Source organism: Mesitornis unicolor, unplaced genomic scaffold (assembly GCF_000695765.1).
Source record: "Mesitornis unicolor isolate BGI_N332 unplaced genomic scaffold, ASM69576v1 scaffold8022, whole genome shotgun sequence".
Classification (NCBI taxonomy): Eukaryota; Metazoa; Chordata; class Aves; order Mesitornithiformes; family Mesitornithidae; genus Mesitornis; species Mesitornis unicolor.
Window position 1 is genome coordinate 6,514 of NW_010168447.1, and position 24,571 is coordinate 31,084.

Here is a 24,571-nt window from a genome sequence, read left to right on the forward strand (position 1 = left end):
AAAGTGCAATGTAAAACCTTCCACTGCTGGGCAGCTTGTATTACTGTAACACTGCTGAGTCTTTCTTGCAGCCTGTGTCAAGGATTGAACTCTCCAAATTGTGTATTTCAGACGTTGAGAAAGAAAGGACTTAATGGCTGTGACAGTCCAGACCCCGATGCAGACGACTCAGTAGGTCACAGCCCTGAGTCTGAGGACAAGTACAGAAAAATTAATGAAGATATTGATCTAATGATCAGCAGACAAAGATTATGTGTAAGTACTCTGAGCTCCTTTTCATTTTTTTTACTTTTTGATATTTCTCTGAACCTGGCAGGCATTGAACAAGAAAGAAAACAAAGGTTGTGAAAGCCCCGATCCTGACTCCTCTTACGCTCTCACCCCACGCACTGAAGAAAAATACAAAAAAATTAATGAAGAATTTGATAATATGATCAAGAGCCATAAAATACCTGTAAGTACCGAAGGTTAGATGGCTGTCTGCTGATAACTGCTGCAGTAACAAACAATAACCCTTTCAGTTCTGGCTTCTTAAGGAAAACATTTCAGCTGGAAACAGGCTTTAATAGCCCGATATATAATTAAACACTGTGGTCAGAAAATTTCACACAACATATTTTTCTTCCAAGTCTCTACCTCTGACACACAGACAAAGCCTACTATAGGTGAAACCTACAGAAGGAAGTGAAATATACATATATACATCATATTCACTTGATTTACAGAACTGTTTTACCACACCACTCACCCAAATTATATCTGAAAAATAACGATGGAAATCTTTCTTTGTGGACAGGCTAACAAACCCACAGAACACTTTCTGTGGTGACATAGAAAAAACTATGTAGAACTGAAATTCCTTTATACATAGCAATTAGTGCGTTCTGTGCGTGCCACTTCAGTTCTCAAGTGTCTCTGCTAAACTCAGTTGCAGCACTGAAGGGTTACAGCTACTTGCTCGCTGCAGAGAAACAGACTGCATGAGAGCCTAATGGTAGGATTCAGACATGTTTGTGTGTTGGGGTGATTTTACAGCTTTATCAGAGCATTTGCTTTGACCTCATCAGCATTTATTTAATGCTTTAACATGAGCTAAATTTTGTTTTAACCAAGTCAAAATTTCTAACCATCAGTCATATGCCTTGCCAGATATTTAAGAGAAATAACTCTGCATGTGCTATTTTGTTTCCACAAGACATACAAGAGGAGAATACTTTGTCATTATGTTTAGTATTACATTTATAAAGCTGATGAAAAGAATGTGGAGGTCTGGAGGTTGTATTTGTCCCTGCTTCCAAATGCGTGTCAAAAGAAAGTAGCAAACCAAAGATTTGCCTAGGTCCAAAGGAGCATCTGAATTTGCACAGGTAACTGCTTGCTTCTAAAGGAGATCATTTTGGATGTGTTTATTCCTCATTCTCACATGTAAGTCGTATGATTAGCTGCCAAAAGAATGTCTGTATACCCAGAATGAGCAAACTTCTGTAGTGCTAGTCAACTGTATGTACAAAATCTAATACCTAAGCTGAGGTTACCTCTTAAGGATGCTCAGGCTTTCTCATCCAGTGTAAGTGTTCTTTCCATTAATTCTCAGCAGAAAGATTTTCATTCAAGTGAATTAAAATCCAAAGATATTTGCAAACGTATTTTTTGGGGGAAAAAAAAAGTAAATAATAAAGATTTTCCCAGAGACCAGAATGGCACCAAGTTTGATAATTTAGTATTTGGAATGGCTGGTTAAGGATATCCAACATGTATATAAAATACCAGGGAGGAGTACATATATATATTTAATCCTTTTTTACTTCCCTTATTATATGCTTCTTTTTCATAGCTGTTTTTCTCAGAAAAAAAAAAAGAGTTCTAAAGCTGTCACCATGAATTTGGTTTCTCAGGATGGAACTCAGTTTGACGAGCAACAACTGCAACGTTTAGGGTGACTGTTATAAGCCGGAATGTTTAATCCTTTTTCATGTCAAAATCTTACCAATTGCCAGGCCTTTCCTCTTACAAGGATGACCTTTGGCTTGTTCAGATCAAAGTGATGGAATTTTCCATCAGATAGGATATAACCAAGCAACTTTTCCACCTTGAAAATGGTGTTTGGTCTGGTCCTTCAAATCCTCTGTTTCTCTCATGCTACCTGTCTTTGTTCCAACAAAGCCATACATGTTAAAACCATTTGAAATCTTGAGACATGAAAACAAAAAAACCTTGGGAAAAAAAAACTCATTCCTGTGGTAGTGAGTTCTATCACTTTCTTTACGTCCACAAGCATTTGGGAAAATAATCTTTTCTATAAAACTAGGAAAGTTCTATGAATTAGAAACAACACAGTTAATCTAAACACAGTACATTACTGTTGCCCACCCAAAAACTAATGGACATTCAATCTGGTTGCTCCCATTAAATTTAACCATTTTATGTCACATATAGTCCTACTTCAGCCATTAACGTGTGATTAACTTGGTTTCCTGAGCTGTATTTTGGGTATAATGTAACTTCCTACCTTGCGGGGATGTTACAAGGTACAGTGTATTACCTTTTTGTGAAATTACTTCAGAGATGCTTCAGAGACACAGCTCTGCAAAACGTTAGTGTTTCTTTCCATGTAAGACAGGATATCCCTTCTTTGAATGCGTCACACGCAGAGCTGAAGGTCTGTGTGCTGCATCAAGCTGCTTACCACAAAGGAAGAACCATTAGATGTCCTATTCTAATGTAACAGGAGCTCCTTCTCTTGGCATAAGCCGAGATGTAGTGGGCAAGATGGAGCTCAAAGCTAGTATATAATGAAAATTTGTAAATAAAAATTTATATCTTTACATATAAATATTATATATTCTACCGTATACATTAATATCCTTAACTGTACAAATCACTAGAACTTCAAAGGACTCAGGGAAGTTATATTCATCTACTTGTGATCATCAAAGGCAGCCAAGAAAGTAGGGGGGAAGAAAGCAAAATTGAACAAAAAGTCACCAAGTCATTAAATCACTACTTACAAAATATATAAAACAATGCAATGCCTGTGCCTCGTCTTGTAACAGAATAAAGCTGCTGCCAAATGAAAACAGAATTGGCTTTTGCTCCCAACAGCTAAGGCCAATAATGTTTCCTCAGATAATTTTCTGTGGATAAGTATTTATATTGTTCTAAAACATCTGATAATAATTAGACATTTATTTGTAGTTTTCATAAGAGTGATGAAAGCAGAGGAGACAGAAATAGCCCACTAGAAGGGAGCTATAAGTATCTCTGTCTCTAAATAAATGAAGGCCTGGTTGAACATGGGAGGGATAAAAACAATATTTAACACAAAATGCTTGGTTTGTTAATTTCCAAGGGTTTTGAGTCCCCACGTTGCTTTGTACAATGTGCCACAGCTCATGGAGCACGCATCTAACACAGTGCATGCTGTAGGCTGGCGCTGTCCTCTCAGGTGAGCCATCTGCCCTCTTTGGCACTTGTGTCCAAAGGAGAAAAGGCAAAGGGAATTTAAAAAAAAAAAGCAAAATGCAGCAAGCTGCATGCACATGAGAGTAAGGATTTGTCTATATTAGTAAATTAGCAAATGGGAGAGAACATACCAAGGCAGCAGGAGGTGCTTATCTCTGCCCTGAATTGTGTGAACAGTCCCTGGCATGCTGTTGGCACCATCAAATAACTCTCTCCCAAACAATTTCTTAGCTCTGTTTGGTTGTTAGCCCAGGCCGGGAACAATTCCCAATTGTCAATTTATATGCAGTCATGATGTTTTTGAGGTTGAGAAAGCTTAATGGTATGGACATGCACTGCTTTGTGGCCTCAGATGGCCTGAGTTCCTAGGCAAGTTTAATTTACTAGTATAGATATTACGCAAGTGCATCATGAGCTTAAATGTCCATCAGGCCTAGCTGGAATACATATGCCCCATGACTTAGCACCACAAATGACTAGGGAAGCTGCAGGAGGCTGCAGTTCTTGGTGAGGGATGTGTAAGACTGTAACAAAATCTGTGCGACCGGAGCAAAACTGCAGCTAGAAACTTACTGTTTAATCATGGTGCTTATCAAACTTCTCTCTCTAACCTTTGACTACTGAGGAGAGGAAACAAAAACTGCTACATTCCAGATACAGTGTGTATTGACCTGATAAAATTACCTATAAATTACTCTGTAAACAGATGTAACTGTATCCAGACAGTAGGTAAAATAGAGAAAATTAAAACACTTCTACAGAAATAAAAAAATAATTTAACTACTTTAAAAAATATTTTTAAAATTACAAAAAGAAAGCTAAAAACTGTTTCAGCAATGTTTGTATGTTTCAGTGATAAATCATACCATGTCTCTGAGCACCATATCTAGATGGCTTTTAAGTACACTCAAGGATGGTGATTCACCACTGCCCTGGGCAGCCTGTGCCAGGCTTTGATAACGCTTTCTATGTAGGAGTTTTTCCTAGGGTCTGACCTAAACCTCCCCTGGTGTAACTGGATGCCATTTCCTCTGGTCCTATCAGTTGTAACTTGTGAGAAGAGACCCACACCCATCTCTCTACACTCTCCTTTCAGGTAGTCATAGAGGACGATAAGGTCTCCCCTCAGCCTCCTTTTCTTCAGACTAAACAACCCCAGCTCCCTCAGCTGCTCCTCATAAGACTTGTGCTCAAGACCCTTCACCAGCTCCATTGCCCTTCTTTGGACCCTTTACATCACCTCATGAGACCCTGTCCAGCCAGACTAGTGTGACTGCCAGCTGCAAGAGCAGCCACGACTGGAGCTCTTTTGTGCTGTACTAAAGTAGAAAAAGAAGATTCCAGCCCTTGAAGGGTTTGGTTTGCACATGGAAAAAAGACAGAGTATAATGATGAAAGCAAAAAAAAAGCCTGATGAGAACTGTCGAGACCTTCAGATTTGCATTTGGTTTAGTTTAGATAACTCAACAGACATTTGGATTTGGAAAATAAGTTAAGAACATACAGACAATATTGGTGCCATCAGCTATCTACCCAGGCTCAGAGGGTAGATTTCACAGATCTCATGACAGAGGTGAAGAAGATACTGTTCAAAGTTCTCCCCAGTGGGTGACACTCAGTCTGACACAGGCTGACACTCAATCAAGCAGGATCATATGCTTAAAGCCACCAGGCAGAGAGATCTCCATCACAGCCCTGAACGTTGCAGTAACAAGAGACTCCATGTTGGCTTATTCATGTCTCACATCAGGCTGGAGGTGGAGATAAGACATTTATCCTCAGGTGGATTCACTAGCTAAAACCTTTTGAAAAGCCAGAAACTAGCAGCAGCAGCTGACTTTGAGCTCCAAGAGGAGCCATGCACTTCTGACTTACCTGGGATTTGGGATCCTCTTGGGTCCTACTGTGGCCAGTGAGGAGAATGTCTTGCTTCAAAACATATCTTCAGACTGATAGAATGTTTCAGGTTATGCTATGTGAACCTATTTCCAAGGACCCTAGACCTCAGTTGTGATGTACACTGGTACTCGTTGTGTGAAGTACCTTATAAAAAATTTGAAAAATAAGCCACCTATGAAGCTACTGATCTGGACTTCAACTTTGAAATATATGCAGGCAAAAAGAGTTTTCTCCTGGAAGAAATAAAGAAGATATTTCAATAGTTAGATTTTTCATCACATTGTCATTTGTTCTATTTTTCTGTTTGTGAAACACAAACATTAATGTGCTTCGGGATCCCTAGACAGACCTAGCAGCATATGTATTTTTGCTGCTTACCCACTGAACACAAAGATTCCCAAGAAATCTCTCTTCCTCACCTCCACTTAAACCAATCAACCCTATGAAAATAGTACCCTTGGGTGGCCCTTCATCTTCTCAGCAAAGGGATGCGAGTCCCAGCATGCAGTCCTGGCTGAGGAGCAATGCCAGCAGGTCTGTCCACTCAAGTGCCCCACCTGATCTCAGCCATTATGTTATGGCCATCTCTTAAAAATCCAGGTCACAGGCTATGTACAGGCTTTCAGAGCTAAATTTACACATTGAATCACAGAATGGTTTGGGTTGGAAGGGACATTAAAGCTCCCCCACTCCAACCCCTGCCATGTGCAGGGACACCTCCCACCAGAGCAGGTTGCCCAAAGCCCTGTCCAGCCTGGCCTTGAACACTGCCAGGGAGGGGGCACCCACAGCTTCTCTGGGCAACCTGGGCCAGGGCCTCACCACCCTCACAGTAAAGAATTTCTTCCTAATAGCCAGTCTAAATCTACCCTCTTTCGGGTTAAAAATGTTGCCCCTCATCTTATCACTACCTGCCCTTGTAAAAAGTCCCTCCTCAGCTCTTTTATAGACCCCCTTCAGGAACTGAAAGGCTGTAATAAGGTCCCCCCAGAGCCTTCTCTTCTCCAGGCTGAACAACTCCAACTCTCTCAGCCTGTGTTCATAGCAGAGCTGCTCCAGCCCTTGGATCATCTTTGTGGCCTCCTCTGGACTCACTCCAGCACTTCAATGTACTTTTAGTGCTGGGGACTCCAAAGCTGGATGCAGCACTGCAGGTGAGGTCTCACCAGAGCAGAGCAGAGGGGCAGAATCACCTCCCTCCATCTGCTGACCACACTTCTTGTGATGCAGCCCAGGATGCGGTTGCCTTCTGGGCTGCAAGCGAAATAAGTCCTGAGGCATTTATGTAATGTATTCTTCACATCGTATCATGAACTAAGATCTTGCTCTGTGTTTCAGTGGTTAAGCAAAATTACTCCTCTATATTTAGAGCAAAATTATGTCTAACCCTAGAAAGGGAAGAAGACAGAAAAGAAACTTAAGGGATAACCGTAATTTTATGGCCAGTGCTGTAATACATGGGGCACAGCCAACAGCTCTGACCAGAGAAGAGAACAGAGAAGAGACATGTGGGTGGCACAAGGTCAGGATGCCTCTGTTGCCCGACACAGCAGATTACGTGTCCAGCTCTCAACGTTCTCCCTTTAGGTCCTTGAAGACTTAACAGTGCCATCGGCTGACAACAACAAAATTAAAATCTCCCTCTGAAAATGTTGCAAGGCTGGTTTAAATAATTTTTGATGGGTTTAGACTCTTGAAGCTTATAAGATTTTTAAATTACAAATTAAGAGGTATTTTATTTGCATTCAGGTATTTGAATATTTAAAATACTGTCAGGCAATTCTGAAAATGTTTTCTTCTCATTCACAAAGGCAAGAAATTATTTTAAAAACAAGAGAATTAGATAGGGAGTTGGAATGTATTTGAATGCTACCAAAGTCATAAATTTTAAAGAAATTCAGGCATCTGCCACCCAAGAAAACCTCATCCAACAAACCCAGAAACCAACCAAGAAAACATGAGTTGGACCTTCTAAGAGCACAGTGAGAATCAGGTACTGCCTCTGCTCACACTCTCTGCCAGAGTGGTCTATAATGTACTTCTTTTTTGAAAGGGATTCTTGCAAAGGAAAGTGGCTCAGCAGAGGATCCTGCCTAAAAGTATGAAAACAGTGTATTGAAAAGGCATCACCAAACACCACCAACACACCCCACCCCACCTCCCCCCCAAAAAAAAGAAGAAAATAAATAAAACCCAAAGAACGCAAAGACTGGGGTGTATCTAAAATTCTTGTATTACCTGTCCCTAAGGAGAACTTTGTTTCTTGTAAGCCCCTCCAAGCTAGGATAGAAACTTTTAAAAAAGTAATTTACTGCGTTGGTGCTTTTAACGTGATTTGGGATCATTCTGGTTGCTAAAGCAACATAAGCTGAAATTAAAGCTTTCCCTTTTGCATTCCACCCCTTCTAATTTTTTCTCCGTGCAATGAAGTCATCATAATCGTGTACCTTTGATCTTGCAGTCATCTGTGACACTAGATTAAGATAACACAAGTGAACAATTACAACTTCACAGAATGGAAGAAAAAGAAAATTAAGCTTCATAAAGCAGGGTTTTGTTAAAAAAAAAAAAAGAAAGAAAAAACTTTCCAGTTCTTACAAAGTGTGCAAGCTACATTAGAGGAAGATGGAATCGTAATTTGAAAAATCGCATTTAAAAGCTGTGGTAACTCTTTTGAAACTCTTCTCTTGACTCTTGAGGGAGGGGGGCAAGCTAAATATTTTAACCACCAACTAGAAAATATTTGAACTAAATATAGAGTAACTGTACTTGAAGGCTGTTGTGCTTCTGTACTATTCTCGTCTTTGTTTCCCTTTTTTGCTCGTACAGGCTGTTCCACCACCAAACTTTGAGATGCCAGTTTCTATCCCAGTGTCCAACCACAACAGTTTGGTATACAGTAACCCAGTCAGCTCACTGGGAAACCCCAACCTTTTGCCGCTGGCTCATCCTTCTTTGCAAAGAAATAGCATGTCTCCTGGCGTGACACATCGGCCTCCGAGTGCAGGTAACACAGGTAGGCTCTGTTCAATCCCATCCCTTTAAATGCTCTTTTATCAGCCGCTTCTGTGCCTTAGGTCACTTTAAACTGTGCTCTGGGAAAAAAGAACTGTTTTTCCCAGTCATAAGAGTTTGTCCAAAATTGCTGTGTTGAAAAATCAAAAGAAAAGCCGAAGGGGTTTCTATCCCCAACTTAGAAAATAAATTTTAAAAAAAAAAAGTTTTAGAAAAAGCTGGATATTGACTAAGATTAAAGGAAATCAATAAAGGATAAAAGGGCAGACAATTTGCTGTTTCATAAAAAGGCAGCTTGTCTACTTAATTCATGCAAGAACTCACTATACTATAAAGCTTAAGGGGCAGGGGAAAATATGTAGCCAACACAAACCAAGTAAAATAGGACACTCGTTACTTAAATCATCAGTTTAGAGGCTAAATGCAGAATTTGTTATTATTTATGCATTCACAAGTTCCTTGATGGATAATGTTAATTGAGCTCTGTACTTGAGTGCCATGTATAGCAGGAGGCTGTTCTTTGCTCTGGTGATGATGAGGGCTCACCTCTGAATAGGATAAACGGGGATTAAGTTCATTCAGTCTGTCTGGCTGAAGCAACATCAAGATCCTTAAGTACACTGGGTTCAAAGAACCATTTGAGGTCCCCAAGTGCAAAGAGAAGTTTTAAAAATGTTTAGTGTGAACGTCTATGACAGGCTGAGGAAATTAAAATGAAAAGCTATGTAAATATATATTACAGCTTCTGAGTTATGTTCTCATCCAGGAACTTTCAGTCTCTTCTTCCCAATCCTATGTGGAAGCTTTTGCTTTTCCAACTAATGCTGAACTAAGGACAGTTTTCAAATGAAGGACCACGATACATAACTTTCAAATATAATTGATTTTTTTACATGCTGTGGAAGCATGAAAATAAAATTATGAAATGTTGTGTGCTACATATTTTGCTTGTCCTTGAAAGGCAAATGTCTCGCACAGCTAACATTAAACATTACAATTTTATGACTATGGATCTAATCCGATGCCTGTTGAAGTCAGGGGAGAACAGTGGTGGGTACTGGAGTGGGCTGTTTGAAGTTAGAGAAAATGTTTTGAGTGTTTGCCTGTTATAATTTATCGTGCTCATTTGTAGTATTTCATTTCAACCCCCTAGGTGGCCTCATGGGTGGGGACCTCACAACCGGTGCAGGCACCAGTGCAGGTAAAGAAAAAAGAATTTATGTGTATTTTTCTAAGTGAACAAAGGACTTCCTTCAAAGGCTGAGTCCTAAAATAGCTCCATACTGGAGGTGGGATATGAGAAAGTGATCGGCATCGGTTTATTTCCGCCAGCTGGGGGGTGTGGAGCTGATATTTGTGCTTCTCTTATTAGTAGGAAGATGCTTGTTTTCAGCAATGTCAAAAATCCTGCACCTCAACAAATTTAATGAATACAAATATTTGTTTTCCTTCACTTTGGCCTTTACTTAAAAACTTTTGAGATCATTGCATAGCCCTGTTCAGGCAAAACTCCCACTGAGGCCAAAGTCAGTAACCCTGATCCTTTCTAAGTCACAAGGAGTCTTTCCATTTCATTTCCAGTGTTTCATTTTGTGAATTTAGTTTTGAGTGAAGGTTTTGATATTGAGTCTCTCATTAGACTTCAATCTACTGCACACAGTTCTGATTTCAAGCCTTTGCCCAAAGTAAGACCATTGCCAGTCAGCAAAATCTGTTAGCATTTACTTAAATAATCAGTAATTAACTTAAGCTTAGTTTTATGTATTTGCTTAAGTGCTTTGGTACACAACAGGGAAAGGATTTTCAAAATACCCATGCAGAGAAAAAGATTAGTCCCTGTAGTCCTGCTCCCTCTCGCTAATGAGAGCTGTACTTGCTAAGGTCTGTGTTATCACAGCAATGTTGTCAGAGTAGTCCCCTTTGCTCAGTAAACTCAGTGGTTTGTTAGCAATGTCAGCAATGTTGCATTATTACAAATACGGATTACAAAAGACAATGGCAAGATTACTGTTTCAGTTTGAGAAGTAAACACATATGTTAGAAGAAAATAAGCTGAGTGGTAAAACATGGAGCACATCCAATCTGGCTGGGGTGACTGCTCTCAGAAAGAACTGTATGGAAAAAGAGTTGGAAGATCCATTTTGTGCCCTATAAACCGAGGCTGATATATATCACAATTCTGACATTGTCTCATAGAATTACTTATGAAGAAATTCTGGATATAGTGATCTTTTCCTTCCCGGCTCCTCTCAGCCTGCATTAGACCACCCCCCTTTTATCTTCACGCATAGATGAGTCACAGATGTTTGTGTGATGCTTTTGTAGTAAAATTAAAACTGCACAACATTGTATCAGAAAGGCACTTTAAAAGCACGCTGAAGCTTTGAAGGGTCATTTTATATTAATTTAGGAGTAGGGAAGGCAGACCATGGGAACTCAGCTATTAGTCTCCTTTGTTCTCAAAAAAAAAGAAAGCGTGATAGAAAATTACAGTTTTGTTAATTATCGTTTGTTAGCCTGTGAAACACAGCTAAAGAAAGATTCATTCTGGCAGCATTCGCGTTTCATCTCACTTTAACCTCATGTATAGCAGAAACTTCAGGAACAGCCACAGAGGGACTGGGATTGAAAATTGATTGCGCTATTAAGGGGCTCCCTCTTCTGGCTTATTAAGAAATATCATTGCCTCGTTACTGGTTTCCCTGTTCCTTTAAAAAGATGCTGGAAAGCAATTAGTAAAGAAGGCTATGTTTTCTTTTAAAAGGAGCCCATACTAAAATGAAAGTTCCTCTACACATACATTTGGCTTAATAATCCTTGTCCTTAATAAAATCAGTATATCAATATGCCAGTTGAAAATTTATATTCTTTCTAAATACATTTTTTTTTCTTAGAAATATATTAAAAACATATATAAGCGTAGGAAGAGGAATAGCTTGATTATTTACTCACAAATTAAGAATTTGTATTTCCTGGGCGCAGTGTTATGCATTAAGCTCTCAAGCAATGTAACTTTGGAGTAGGCAATTGATTTGAGGGGCATATATATGAGGGGCATTGCTAGGAATGCATTATAAATATTTAATCATATGAATAGTCTTTGTTCTTTATCTGGCAATAAGAGCTTTAAACACCATTAAAGAAGTGTTTTCTAAATCTCTTAAATGCAGGGCAGTAGGAAGAATCTGATACAGGGCTGAAGGAAGATTAAAAGGTCACTATAAGGTTGAATCCTCTCTCTTAGTTGCATCATTCCACAATAGCACTATTTTGGACAGTCCTCTTTCTTTAGGGTGCAGAAGAATAAACATCAAAAGTTCTCTTTGTTCATCATTCCTCACAAGAAACAGAGACCTCTGTGTTTTTTTGTATTTGGCATCTTAGAAGCTGGTAGCATGATCATGTGGTTTAATCTGTTGGGGTTCATCTTTCTGGCCAAATTAGAGCATTATGAATTTGCATTTTTCTGCAGTGTCCAAAAATAGCATATATTCAAAATAACATATGCCAAGAAGAGTCATCTAAAGAGTTTCATTTCTGCCATTAGAAAAGGAAACTACTTTTGATTGCTAACACCATGCCTTAGTTTCTGCACAACTTTATCAAATTACGTTATAACAAACTACATTATAACGGCAATATCAGAAATGGAAAAGGATTCATTAAGCTTGTGTTTTGAGCAGTATGTTATTTTGTTGGTTTGGATTATTTCAAGTCATAACCCTAAAATCATCCACAATTTACCTTGGGAGTCAACCCAAGACATAAATAGAACTTTAAATGCTGACTATTTCTTTATTACCCAACACAACTAAATACCATCGGTGGTATTTTTAAGTTAAACCAGGGTTATCTCAGGTTTGTTAAAGTAAATTTGTTCTTAGACAAACACTGATTGAATATTTTCTATCATGTGATAGCAGCAACTGCCAAAAAAATTGGAGTGATCTTCACATTTAGTGAAGTTGTTAACTTATAAATACAGTAATGTCAATCAAACCAAACCTTTGATTGAAAGAAAGAACAATAACTTTTTGGGCCAAAATTGGTATTGTCTAAAAGCTTTCTAGCTTACCGCATAGTTAATATGAAGACTGAGTGACGTGTTACCTGTTTACTTAATAGATTATGTGAAGTTCTTTTGGTTTTTAGAGACCATAGTCTTTAACAAAACCACTTAACAGTAACTTCACCAGAAATAAATAATGTCAGTGAAGTTTTAGTACTTTAAATTATCTGAAGTCAAGTTTTAGTCAGTGGTTCAATATTTATGTTAAAAACCAAATAAAAGATTAAAACTTTTAAAATAGTTCAATAGTTTTCAATTAAAAATACAGCCATATGAGGGGATTTCTTTCTTTGCATTTGTAGTTTAAACTTTTTATTTGCAAACTGAGTTATATTTTTAGATTGAGTTATGGTTTTCACTTTTATATGGTTTTCAGATTATGTCATTTTGTATTTTATAATTAAATTTTCTTTTGAATGGAATAAGATCATCCAAATCAACAGCATTTCTTTATGTTTTAAACCACTGTAAGTAATAAAATTGGAGGGAAAATTCAATCTCGAGTTTTAAATCCAGAATGGGTATAGTAAAAAATGTACTTGCTTTAATTGTTTATTGACTTCCCATAGCGTGTTTATTTCACTATTTGATTTTCGTACTGCCTCCATCTTAACATTAAACTAAAGGAGCAAGATATTTAAAAGTACTTGGAGCTCTACAGAGGGGCTCAATTCTTGTTCTCTTAAATTCAGGCATCCTCAAACTGCCTTTAAACCTGTTCTTTAGAATCATTAGAAACTGAAAAGATCAGTAGCTCATTCTGAAAAATTCGTCCCATGTCTTTTCAATATCTGAATCCTGTATTTACCTATAAATCAGCAGCTAGTCATTTCCTTCTGGAAATTAACCACAAGCTAACAGTTGCCTTCTCATCTTCTGAAAGCTGAGGTCCTGGATCTGCCAGCCAATATCATAATTTGCTAGTGCTTTCCTGCTCCTTTTTCTTTTCTTGGTCTTGTACTGACTGTGGGTGAGCATATTATATATTCTGCTAGTATTTCAAGCCACATGGGAATATATGTAATAGTAGGGGGTTTTATAATTTATAAACACTCAGGGTAGGAGCAATCTGGATTGTATATTCTCAAAAAAGAATGATTTACTAAAAAAAGGAGCAATCTGCCCAAATAGGCCTACAAGCAGTACCAAAAATAAGCAAGGATTTCAAAGGCACCTAGCTACATTAGTGTCTTTTGAAACTCTAAATATAAATAAGCAAACTAATACTAAAATTAAAAAAAAATTAAAAGGTTACATAAATATTCTCCATTGCTCCCTGAAATAATGCGTGGCAAAGTCAAGAGAAGATAATTCTTAGGCTACAAGTATGGAATATGTTAAATAAACAAGTAAGCTTAGAACAATGATTCCCAGACCACAGTTTGTGGGCAACCTGTTAGGACTGGGTTTGTCTCAGAGAGCATGGTAAGTCATTGCCCTTCCCCTGTTACTCGATGAATGCAGTCGCCCACAGACCTCTGATCCAAAGATTGAGCAAGATGCAGTACAGAAGTGCAGTAAACAATAATTCCCGTCCGAGGAAGTTTACAGTCCAAAAGAAAGAACAGATAGTCACTCATAGCAGAGTTTGTGCTGCCACAGTGCCAAATCTAAACAATAAGAATTCATAAATTGGCAGGTTGGCTTAAAACCATGAAGGGGGATAAGAAATGAAAAACATAACAGCTCTCCTTTTCTCTTTTTCCACTCATATTATGCTGTTAACTGTTCCTTTTCCAAGCTTTCCTCCACATAAGAAGGATATGTACTTTCTTTTATCAGTGTTTTAAGGGAAGTACCTACAGGTAGGAGCTTTGTGATAAAGCTAGAAGAACGCTAGAATTTGTTTGACAGCTCTAATACATAGTATGAAGGAAATAGTCTATCTAACACTACCTGAATTTCATATCTGTGTAGGCAGTGAACATAGGCCTTTCCAAAATTAAGTCCTGTTTCTACCCTAAGCAACTGATCTGTTTTGTACAGCTTAGTCAGACTCTTTTCATCCAGGTAAATATCATACCAGTGAAACTTTGAGAATAAGTTTGTAAGGACAGATACTGCTGTCCAAGTAAAAATCAAAATATCTTGCAATGGGTGTCATATGCAAAGATTGGATGAGTTTATTTTCAGGTAACTTGTGACCTTTTACCAATTAAGAGATCCACGTAAGCTCATTCTGAGTAGTCCTCAATGAAAATGTCAGTGAAAATTTGGCCTTTATTAGGTTTCCATGAGTTGTGCAAGTGTTGACTTAGTAATTTATTTAGTTATTCTCTGTCTCGTCATCTCTCTAATCAACAGTGTCTCAATATTTGTATTTATAAAAAGACAGCTTGAAAGGATTGAAAGGGAGAAAGCCCTAAGTTCACATGTAATGAATAATTAAGTGAGTCATACAAACTGTGGTTCTTTGTAAGTGGGATTTTAAAGACAGGAGTGATTGACTTCTTTTCCTTTAAAAACAAGCAGTTTCAAATGTTCCTCAAGAATAATTTGGATCCTTTAGATAAAATCCTATTTCTTGTGAGGTCTGGAGGAATTTTATGTTTTACTTCAGTGATACAGGGACTTTGCTGGTCTCTTTGTCTGTGCATTCTTGCTTATTAAGACACCACACAGCCTTCTGTTGCCTGCTGTTCTTGTTCAAATTCAGAATAATATAAGAAGGCATTACATATTAACAAACATCTGGATTTCATGCCTATCCTGAGTCCTGAAAGAGATAGTTGATGCCTCCTGGATCTGGAATGCAGCAGTGACTTTGGTCTGAGGAGGAAAGCAAGAAATGCATTAAACCTCTTGTAGCTGGGGCTCTAACCACACATGGAAGCTCCTGGCAGTTTTAAGTTAATGTGACCCCTGCCCTTTAACTTTTAACATGATTCCTCAATTAGGGTGTTCAGTCTATACATTCCATTTCTTTTCCAAACCTCTTGCATGATGATTTTTCCTTTGATAGCAGCTGGAACAGTCTCCTGGAAATAAAATCCAGAGAGGACAGGGATGGCTTAGTTACTGATCTTTTCTTTGCAACTGCTTAAATTTCTTAACAAAGCTAAGTAGTATTATCTACGTGCAAAACACGTTCCTTTTCGGTGTATAACTGTTTTAGTAACATTGGTAAGGTTAAAATATAAGTATATATCATGGAGTCCTGAAACTTTCCTGACATCAAATTTTAAATTATGCATTCTTCATTTTTTAATAATTGTACATTTAACAAGAATCAACAATTTAACTGTAATTACGTGTTTATGAAAAAAAATGTTAACAGTTGTTTCTATAATTTCTTTGGGGAAGCAAGAAAGTACATTCTCAAATAATGTGTTCAGTTTATAATTGAAATTACTTCTTGTCTTGAAATATTTTTTGTTTTAAAAGCATTTTTCCCCAAAATGATAGTTGATTTCAAACACCCAAAAAAAGGAAATTATTTGCCATCAGCAAATAATCTGTTAAAAGCGGATGATTTGTCATGGTCTCTCACTCAGGCAGACAGCAGAAGAAATAAGTCTTCTACTTTTCCCAGGCTCATATCTTTTTCCTATATATCTTCAGAAAAGATTGTATTTTTCAGTAATGTAGTTTCCCCTCTGACATAACTCAGGGTTTTTTCCCTTTCTTCTGACTCTAAAAAAGCTAACATATTTTTTTAAAAAGAACAATACTTTGTTTTTTGCATGAACAGGACTAGAAAAGAGCATATTTTTCAGCCAGTATGCAAGATGATGGAAGATACATGCTCCTGAAATGCGTTATTTTATTGCTTCACTGAAATAAGAATTAATTTATAGTCACAAGTGATCCACTGAGTCTTGAAAACATATTTTGAAGAGGGGGTTATCTCAGATAGGTGCAGTTCAGATATGATCTGTGCATCCTGCACATATTAAGAGATCAGGATTGTGCCGCTTACTGCAAGGTTTTCGCAAAAGCTGTAATGCAAACTAAATTTCAGATACACACTACTAAAAATCACCCTCAGTGTTTGGTGTTGACCTCCCCTGCTAGCCTAAATGTTAGTGTGGAAGATCACTTTATCGCTAGTCCAGAGCATGGACTGACCTTTGTAAACATGAGCAGTGAGTGAGGAAGGAGCTCTGCACGGGGTTGGGGGCATTGCACTGTACCCTCTCCTCGCAATAGCACCATGGCAGGGGCAGGGCAGCTGTTTTACCATGGCAGGACACTTTTAAGCTACTGCCTGATCCTTGACATTTTTTTTGGACTTTAGAAACTTACAACACACAGGAATATGGTTCTGATGCTCATTGTGCAGTGCCCACATGTTTGAACTACAGAAGTGTAATATTCATAAAGCACAAAACTGAAGACCACTGTGTAATTTTCTTAGGTTATTTTTCTCAATTATTACAACTTAGTAGCTCTCCTGACTAGGTGAATCTTGAAGCCAAACAAGAGAAGTTGAAATATATGTGTTTTGATATGGGCATAGCTATTGATGCTCTGGTGTGGCTGCACCTCACATCCTGTGTTCAGTTTTGGGCCCCCCACTGCAAGAAGAACATTGAGGGGCTGGAGCACACCCAGAGAAGGGCAACAAAGCTGTTGAGGGATGTGGAGAACAAGAATTATGAGGGGAGAATGAGGGAGCTGGGGTTCTTTAGTCTGGAGAAAAGGAGGCTGAGGAGAGACCTTAATGCAAAATTAACAAACAAACTAACAAACAGAAAACAAGACCTGGACTTGGACCATCTATTGCTCTGCTTCTTGACCGAGCAAAAAAGGGAGGAATAAAGATGGTCTTCCTTGAAGAAGAGTCTATAATTTGCAACCTCACTGCCTATGTGATATACCACTGTTCCAAAAGTTGCAAGGAGGCAGTCCAGAGATTAGCTGAAATATCTGGTTGCAGCTTGTGAAATTTAATTGCAATAAGAAATGTTTTGAAGGGTTGCTCACAGTTCCTTATGTGGGTAGCCGTAGGCTAATTCTGTAGACAGTCAGGAGCCACCTTTACATTTATTTTATTAAGGTGTAAACTCCTAAAGTGGAAGAGTATTTAGTGCAAGAACTGCTTTAGAAACATTTAAATGCGGATCTTATGATAGCAACAAAACATAACCGCAATGCTGGTGATCAGGTTAGTTTGCCACGTACTTAGTTATGCACTTGACTCAGCAGTGAAGTATTTGCATGAAGTGTAATGGTCTGTGATACACAGATCAGGTTTCTTTTTTCATGGTCATTCATTCTACGTTTAAACAAACTCATCTATTTTTCCGTTTGACTGAAAAAACATCTCAGATTTGAGGCCTCCTAGATTCATGGCATATCCTTAGATTTCCAGAAATGTGTTTTGCAATGTGTTCTACAATGTCAAGTCGCCAAAGAGCCACTTCTTTGCTTCCACATTCTGCCTGCGAAGCATTGTCTCTGTCCTGAGGGAAATCTGAGCCCCTTTGCTGCAGTATGGTATACTTGTGCCCTTGTTCAGCAATAGTTGTGTGCACCTGCAAATACTCCAGGTAGAGCAGATTGCAAGGATCTTCCAAATTTTATATGGCAGTAGCCCAAGGGTTAGAAATAATTTTGACTCCTTCATCCATGTAAACAGTTCATTAAGGTAGCTGACAGTACTCAACATGAAGATTTAAAGAGGAAGAGCTGGGTTTTAATTATTTTGTGGTGAGGAACATGCCACCGGGACACCCTGGGGGCTGGGGCAGATGGTTAGAGGACTGTTAATGGTACTGAACATGATATTTAGTAATAAGACCCATACTGCCTAAGTATCTGCCTACTGATCTGAGCCTAAATACTTGAACCAGCCCAGGAATATAGCAAAACTGAAAAATGTGAGCTACGGAATAAATAACTTTCTTCATAATGTACTGCAAATATAAACAAATTGTAGACACAGTTTTCCTTGGGAAATTTAGTGAGATTGTTTACCTCTGCTGCAGTGGAAACAGTGGTGATTTTCCTGGTCCCCAAATGAGATCTAACACCCAGAATCGCGAAATGAGATGCACGTTGTAACCTTTGGTTGTGTGCAGTCCCAGTGCAGGTGGCATACACCTCATGAACACCTAAGTTGCCTACAACACTAGCCGTATTTTTCGTGATTCCCCAATACTGTCTGTTTTCCCAGTGCAGGACAGCTGAAGTGCCATTACAGCCCTTTACATGGCTTTAGACTTAAGGAGCAATAATTTCCCGTTTGCAGTTACGCAATCTGCACAGCAAGAATGAGTGAGTTGTTAGAAAGAGACTTGACTATCAACTTAGCCTTATATTATTGAGGGAATCTCTACCCTTTTTATTTACATTATTTCTAAGTGGTTGATTTCTAAAACTATAACAAAGAGTTGTTGAGATAGTTTTATCCTCATTCTCTTTCAATTCTTCCAAATGTCTATGCACTCACAGCACTTGCATCCTATTTTAGTCCAAAAATCAGCTATCTCACAAGATGCTTGAGAAGTCTTTCACACAAAGTCAATAGGTTTTATATACCACATCTATCTGAGTTGGTTCCCAGTAATTCAGTAAAGAAGGTCCATTAGTGTAATGTTGTGGGAATGGGCAGCTACTTTAACTTAAAGATTTTCTTTTTTCTGGGCAAGTGTATTTGCAGATTGTTTTTCTTCTGTCACTTGCAGTCAGTAGGGGTCATGTACTGTGAAATGACTCACGTGCAACATGTGAATAAGAACCTCCAATTATCTCTTTTAAAAATTATGTTTAGATGAACACCATTACAGCTTTCTGGCTTTATTGTTGGTGTCTGTTTTGTTTGGGGGTAAACCATAGCTTGTTTCAATAGTGTATGCATTAAAATAAAAAATACACATAAGAAGCAAGAGAGAAAAAGAACCTTTTCATCATTTTTTAATTACTATTTGGAACACTTGCCATTCCTCCAGAAAGTGGGAAAGTTAGTTGAATGAAGAGTGCAAAACTGGGTATAAATTTGGCAAAATTTCTATTATGGCATTGATTCTTTTATATAGACGTATATTTTGGAGTGGAAGTAAATTGTAAAATAGTTGGCTCTCATGTTTGTATAGATTTATTCTAAATTTAATATTCTTTTTTGAGAGGCTTGGTGGTCAGTCATAACATCGTGTATATATGGGATATGCATTTAACATAACCCAGTGAAAAACAGGTATCCTGCATGAAATGGAATGTACATATTCTCCTTGGAAGAATTATTATTATTTCCACAGTTAGGAGTAAACACTTGTTGGAAACATGAAATGACAGATAGTATTTATTGAAACCCCTCTGAGAATTTCAAAGCTTTTTTCCTATAGAAAGTAATGGGAAATAGGCACGCAGGTTCCTAAAAATCTTGTAAATTCTCAAGCTGTATGGTCAATGAAAAGCATTAGAGTAAATGAAAGAGAGATTTAAAGAAAGGACATATAAATTGTGTGTCTTGGCATTCATTCTTCTAGAGCTACCACAGAGGTTGGAGTTTTTTTCAGTGTATTTTTGTATCTTTGAAATCACAGATTAAAAAGAAACAGGTAAGAACATGACAGATCAAAACTTTAAGAAACCAAAATAAAAAAATTTTGCAGTTTTTCGACTTGAAGACTTTGACTCATGACAGTGCTGTTCAAGAATGTTGAGGGCTGCAGAAATAGATTATTCTTTCCTCATTTAAGGTTAAGGTAACACATGGAAAGATTCCTGTCTTAAATGATCAGTACAGAATTATTGCCTTAACTCAGAGATTATCAGGAATCACAGCCACTTTGCAACCACTGTAATACTAATGACCAAAACTACATGTAAGTTACAGATGTTACTAATGGTGGATGAAAAATAAAGAAGTTTGCTCTCTGTCCTGTCCTGAATAAACTTATGCCCTACTAGTACCCTTAAATCCTTAAAACATGGAAGTGACCATTTAAGACAGTGGTACGTGAATTTGTAACGTGGTTCAAATCATAGTTTTCTATGAGCAAATGAAATATATTTTGTTAATTCTTCTTGACTGACTAACTGCTGGTGCAGAAAAATAACTTTTCTGGATGTTTTAAAAAAGTGATATTGCTGGGATTAATCATGCAGGCTGTACTTGGACAGAATTCCTTCTAAAGTCAGTTGCACCTGTGCCTAATACGAAAATGTGGAAACATGCCCAAGAAGAGCATTCTATGCTCAGAAAGCATTTGTTTTTATATTCTGCCATTAGTCCAAATACGAAGTCTGGCACTGCATTTCATGACGCGTGTTGCTCCACTAGTTCTGTCTAGAAACAAGCTCTTTTCTGTGTAAAATATTTTTACTCTTTCAAGTCAGTATAACAAACAACACGAGGAAAAATTATTTTCTCTGAAAACTTCATGAATTGAAAATGTCGTAAATTTACAAATTCTGACATATGCCCTTTAAAACTTGCTCATCTACTGTTTTTATTTTCATTATACATTACAAGTTATATCCGTAATGTTTAAAAATGCTCTATTCCAGCAAAAATATGGCTTTTAACCAAGTAAAAATGTAAAGCCAACTTGCTCTAAAATCCATCTGGTTTTCATTTTCTTATAATCTATAATCAGGAAATCCATTCATACATGACATATAATTTTTGCGCTTTCAAGTGGATAGTGGAATGCGATGTTCTGCATACAGTCACATCTAAATTGATAATTGTCCAGGCAGAGTGTAATTTTAAAGTATAGGATGAAGGAAGGCTTAATTTGTATATTAGAAGTCTTATATATTTTTTGCCTCTGAATGTAAATGAGGCCGTTCTTTTCGGTGGATTTATCTGAAGGTGGGACAGCTGCCTCAGAGCAGGCCGCAGCTTTCTGAGTAAAGAGGATACGGTTTAAAGAGCTGGTTTAAATGCAGACTCTTCTTAACTGTAAACCGCATGCATGCATTCATCATTGATTTTCAAATGATGGGTTTCTGTATCATTGGTTTAAAGTCCACAGTCTTACATTCCTGAATCCACTTTATACCAAAAGAATAACAATTTGGTGACTGGAAAGAGGAATGGTTATTATATGGCTCCAAAATGCTAGCTGGCATAATATGCCATGAACAGCAGACATCCACTGGTAAAGAGAAGATTGCAGTAGTTCTTAAAAATAATTTTATGTTCTAAAAATATAAATGTAAGAAATGTTATCACTGCTCAAAATATCTTACATCAGAAGGTAAATAATATAAAGGTCAGACGACAGTTTCTGAAGAGTGAAGTTTGATGTGGATGCATTCTTTCTGTTAATTTCTAACAAAATTATATTAACTCTTCTGTAGAATATGGGAGTTCTCTCATGTAAGGGTTTCTGTTCTCTGAAAATCACAATCATGGAAACAGATTACAGTGCACGCTATTTCATTAAATGTCTTGGGTTGTATATTGTAGAACTTAAAAAAAATACAGACTAGTTTTTTAAACAGCTTCATTTTCACTCTATGGACAAATACTTGTCATACAACAGATTTCACAAGGCAGTTTCGCCTCCTTTTGGTAAAACAACTCCTGTATGGAGCCTGCACCAGAGAAAATCTACTTTTGCTTCAGTTGATCACTTCTCCACATCATTACTGTTTTTCAGTATTCAGCTTGTGAAAGTTCCATTTTTAAAAGGCACTATAGTTTGTTGTGTACTCAAAACATCCCTTCTAATTTCACCGCCTCTAGTAACACATATCATTAATTAAAGCATAATATGCATCGAATCCATGTTGAGAGCAATTGTTTGTTTAAAAAAAAAGCCTACTGACACAAAATGGAAAATTCTTGACAGTGTTCTGCTATTTTAGCTTGATAAGTGTAAAATACACTTTCTTTCATTAACTCATTTTATTTCATTAACCGTTAGGATATTATTAAGGAAATAAACAACAAGATTAACTATGAAAAATATTTTAATACCAAATCGCTGAAGTTATCTTAGTGCTTCTAAATTTTCATCTTAATTCTTTTTTGCAAAGGCTTGGGAGATCCTTATAATAAAAAGGATAAGGCTAAACAAGCCAGACCAGACCAGTGACTGAAGGTACCTCACAGATATGGAAGTCAGTCACCTTGTGACACTTCTCCTGCATCCTAAGCCTAGTGTTCACAGTACAGGGTCTTCCAGAGCCCAAAGTGGTGGCTTTGTATTTAATAGCCTTTGACAGACTTTTTTTCCTGTGGATTTGCTGATCTGATAAATAGAATTAGCTGATGTTCTTGTGGATTAAAAATCTGATTTAAAGTTGGTCATGCTTGGACACGCTTCGTTATCCTAACTAGAAGACAGATTCACTCTCACGTACTGTCATTTTTATGCCCACCTCATAGACTTTATCAGATTTAATTCCATAATCCATTTATGTCCTTTATTGCTGTAAACTCCATTTCACATGTGAAAAAAAAAATAAGTGTGAGACTGAGTTCTTCACTGACTTTGGGAAATTCACTGACTTCAGATAAATTTGAAGGTCCAGGGCTTCTAACTCATAGGGCTTTGCCACACGCACCAGCTCATTTTCCCAAATTATTTCTAGGTTGCATGTTGCAGCTTGTGAGCCATGAACAAAAGATGAGCCTAGAACAGAAAGTCTCCTCTAGCATTTGTTTTCTGGGTATTTATCTGTGAAAGTTTTCTCTTTCTCTAGTCACATTCATGCTGTTCCCTCTCTATGAATGGACAGTATCTCTCTTAAGCCTGTGCAGAATTTCAATGCTACACCAAAAAGTCATCTCTTTCCCCAGACTTGGTGTGTTTAAGAGGTGAAATTAGGTGGATGAAATAGGAAGGTATCATTTTTAGTGGAACGGTGCATCAGTAACCTTATGGATATTCAGTTGTCAGTACTATGGGGCGAGAGAAGGAAACCCTTTTCTGAAAAGGGCAAATGAAGCATTTTCCTGTCAGAATTGTTTCTGGGGCCTGCAGAAAGGAGCAGAGAGATGAAGATGAAAGATACGGTAGTATTTCCCAAATAAGGTTATGCTCTTGCTCCTATTGACTTTCGTGTTGACAGAATCAGGTCCGCAAAGTGTGGTGAAAGAGAGCCAAAAACATTTAAGAATCTTCTTAGTCCTCCCCCCTGCCTTTTCTGGAAATTATAGCCCTGCTATACTCATCCTTTGTTTGAAAACAAAACAAAATCATGACCTGGAAAGGGCTGAGTCAGGCAAGGCAGAATCCTCTGTAGTTGTCAAGAAAACACAGCACAGCTTTCACATTTTTTTAAGCCATAGGATTGTCTGATTTGCCTGATTCTCTTGTAAGGCAGACACTAGTTCTTGGCTGCTTTGAGCACACAGTATATTGTGCTTTGTACTATAGTATTGTAAACAGAGTTGTGTCATCAAGTTAATTTCAGCCCATCACTGAGATGTCGGCTGCTGTGAGAGAAAGCATTTCAAGACTAGTTGTTCCAAACGTGACATGTGTTGTATTTTCCTGTAAAGATACATTACATCACACAGATATTTAAGTTGAATTGTCTTATATTTTACATTTTCAGTCAAGTCATTTTTAGTCCAGCCTTAAGAAATATACTGAAGTTTATAATCCTTTTCTCTGTGTTTTCTTTTCTTTTCTTCTTCTTTTTTTATGACCTAAACAGGAAATGGATATGGCAACCCCCGCAACTCACCAGGTCTGCTGGTCTCACCTGGCAATTTGAACAAGAATATGCAAGCAAAATCTCCGCCTCCAATGAATTTGGGAATGAACAACCGTAAACCAGATCTCCGTGTGCTTATTCCACCTGGCAGCAAGAATACTATGCCATCAGTGGTAATGCATTTTCAAAACTTTTTTAAATATCCCTCAGATAACAGATATTTAGGAACTTGAAGGCCTGCTCAAGCAACTAAAATCAGCAGAGAAACATTCCACATTCTTGGTTGTTTGGTCTTTCTGTGTAACCTTAAGGCTTGACATCAAGCTGAGGATGTAGGCAGGGCCTGTTCGATTGCTTTTATGAAGCCATATTTGCTTCCTCCTTTTTTTCTGTTGACTTGCAAAATAGGAACCGTGTCCTGCACAGTCTAAACTTCTGCACTCTCTTTCCTAGTAGCTGGAAGAGCCCATCCTAGATTTGTTACCAAGGCTAAATTTAACCCCGAATATTCCTAACCTACTGTGTTTTTCTTAAATATTTAGCCACACAGACTTTCAGCAGATG

General features: G+C 37.7%; 1 protein-coding gene across 1 annotated transcript in view; it reads left to right on the top strand.

Moving 5' to 3' along the window:
• Positions 1-111: 111 nt before the first annotated feature.
• The window catches only part of MEF2C (myocyte enhancer factor 2C), a gene marked incomplete at its 5' end in the record, with an annotated part of 35,909 nt that continues 11,449 nt past the window's right edge, over positions 112-24,571 (top strand). The window contains 5 exons of the mRNA XM_010179010.1: positions 112-255; positions 317-454; positions 8,191-8,377; positions 9,530-9,577; positions 24,008-24,180. Of these exons, the coding sequence (XP_010177312.1) occupies positions 112-255; positions 317-454; positions 8,191-8,377; positions 9,530-9,577; positions 24,008-24,180 (690 nt within the window). The remainder of the gene's footprint in view (positions 256-316; positions 455-8,190; positions 8,378-9,529; positions 9,578-24,007; positions 24,181-24,571) is intronic.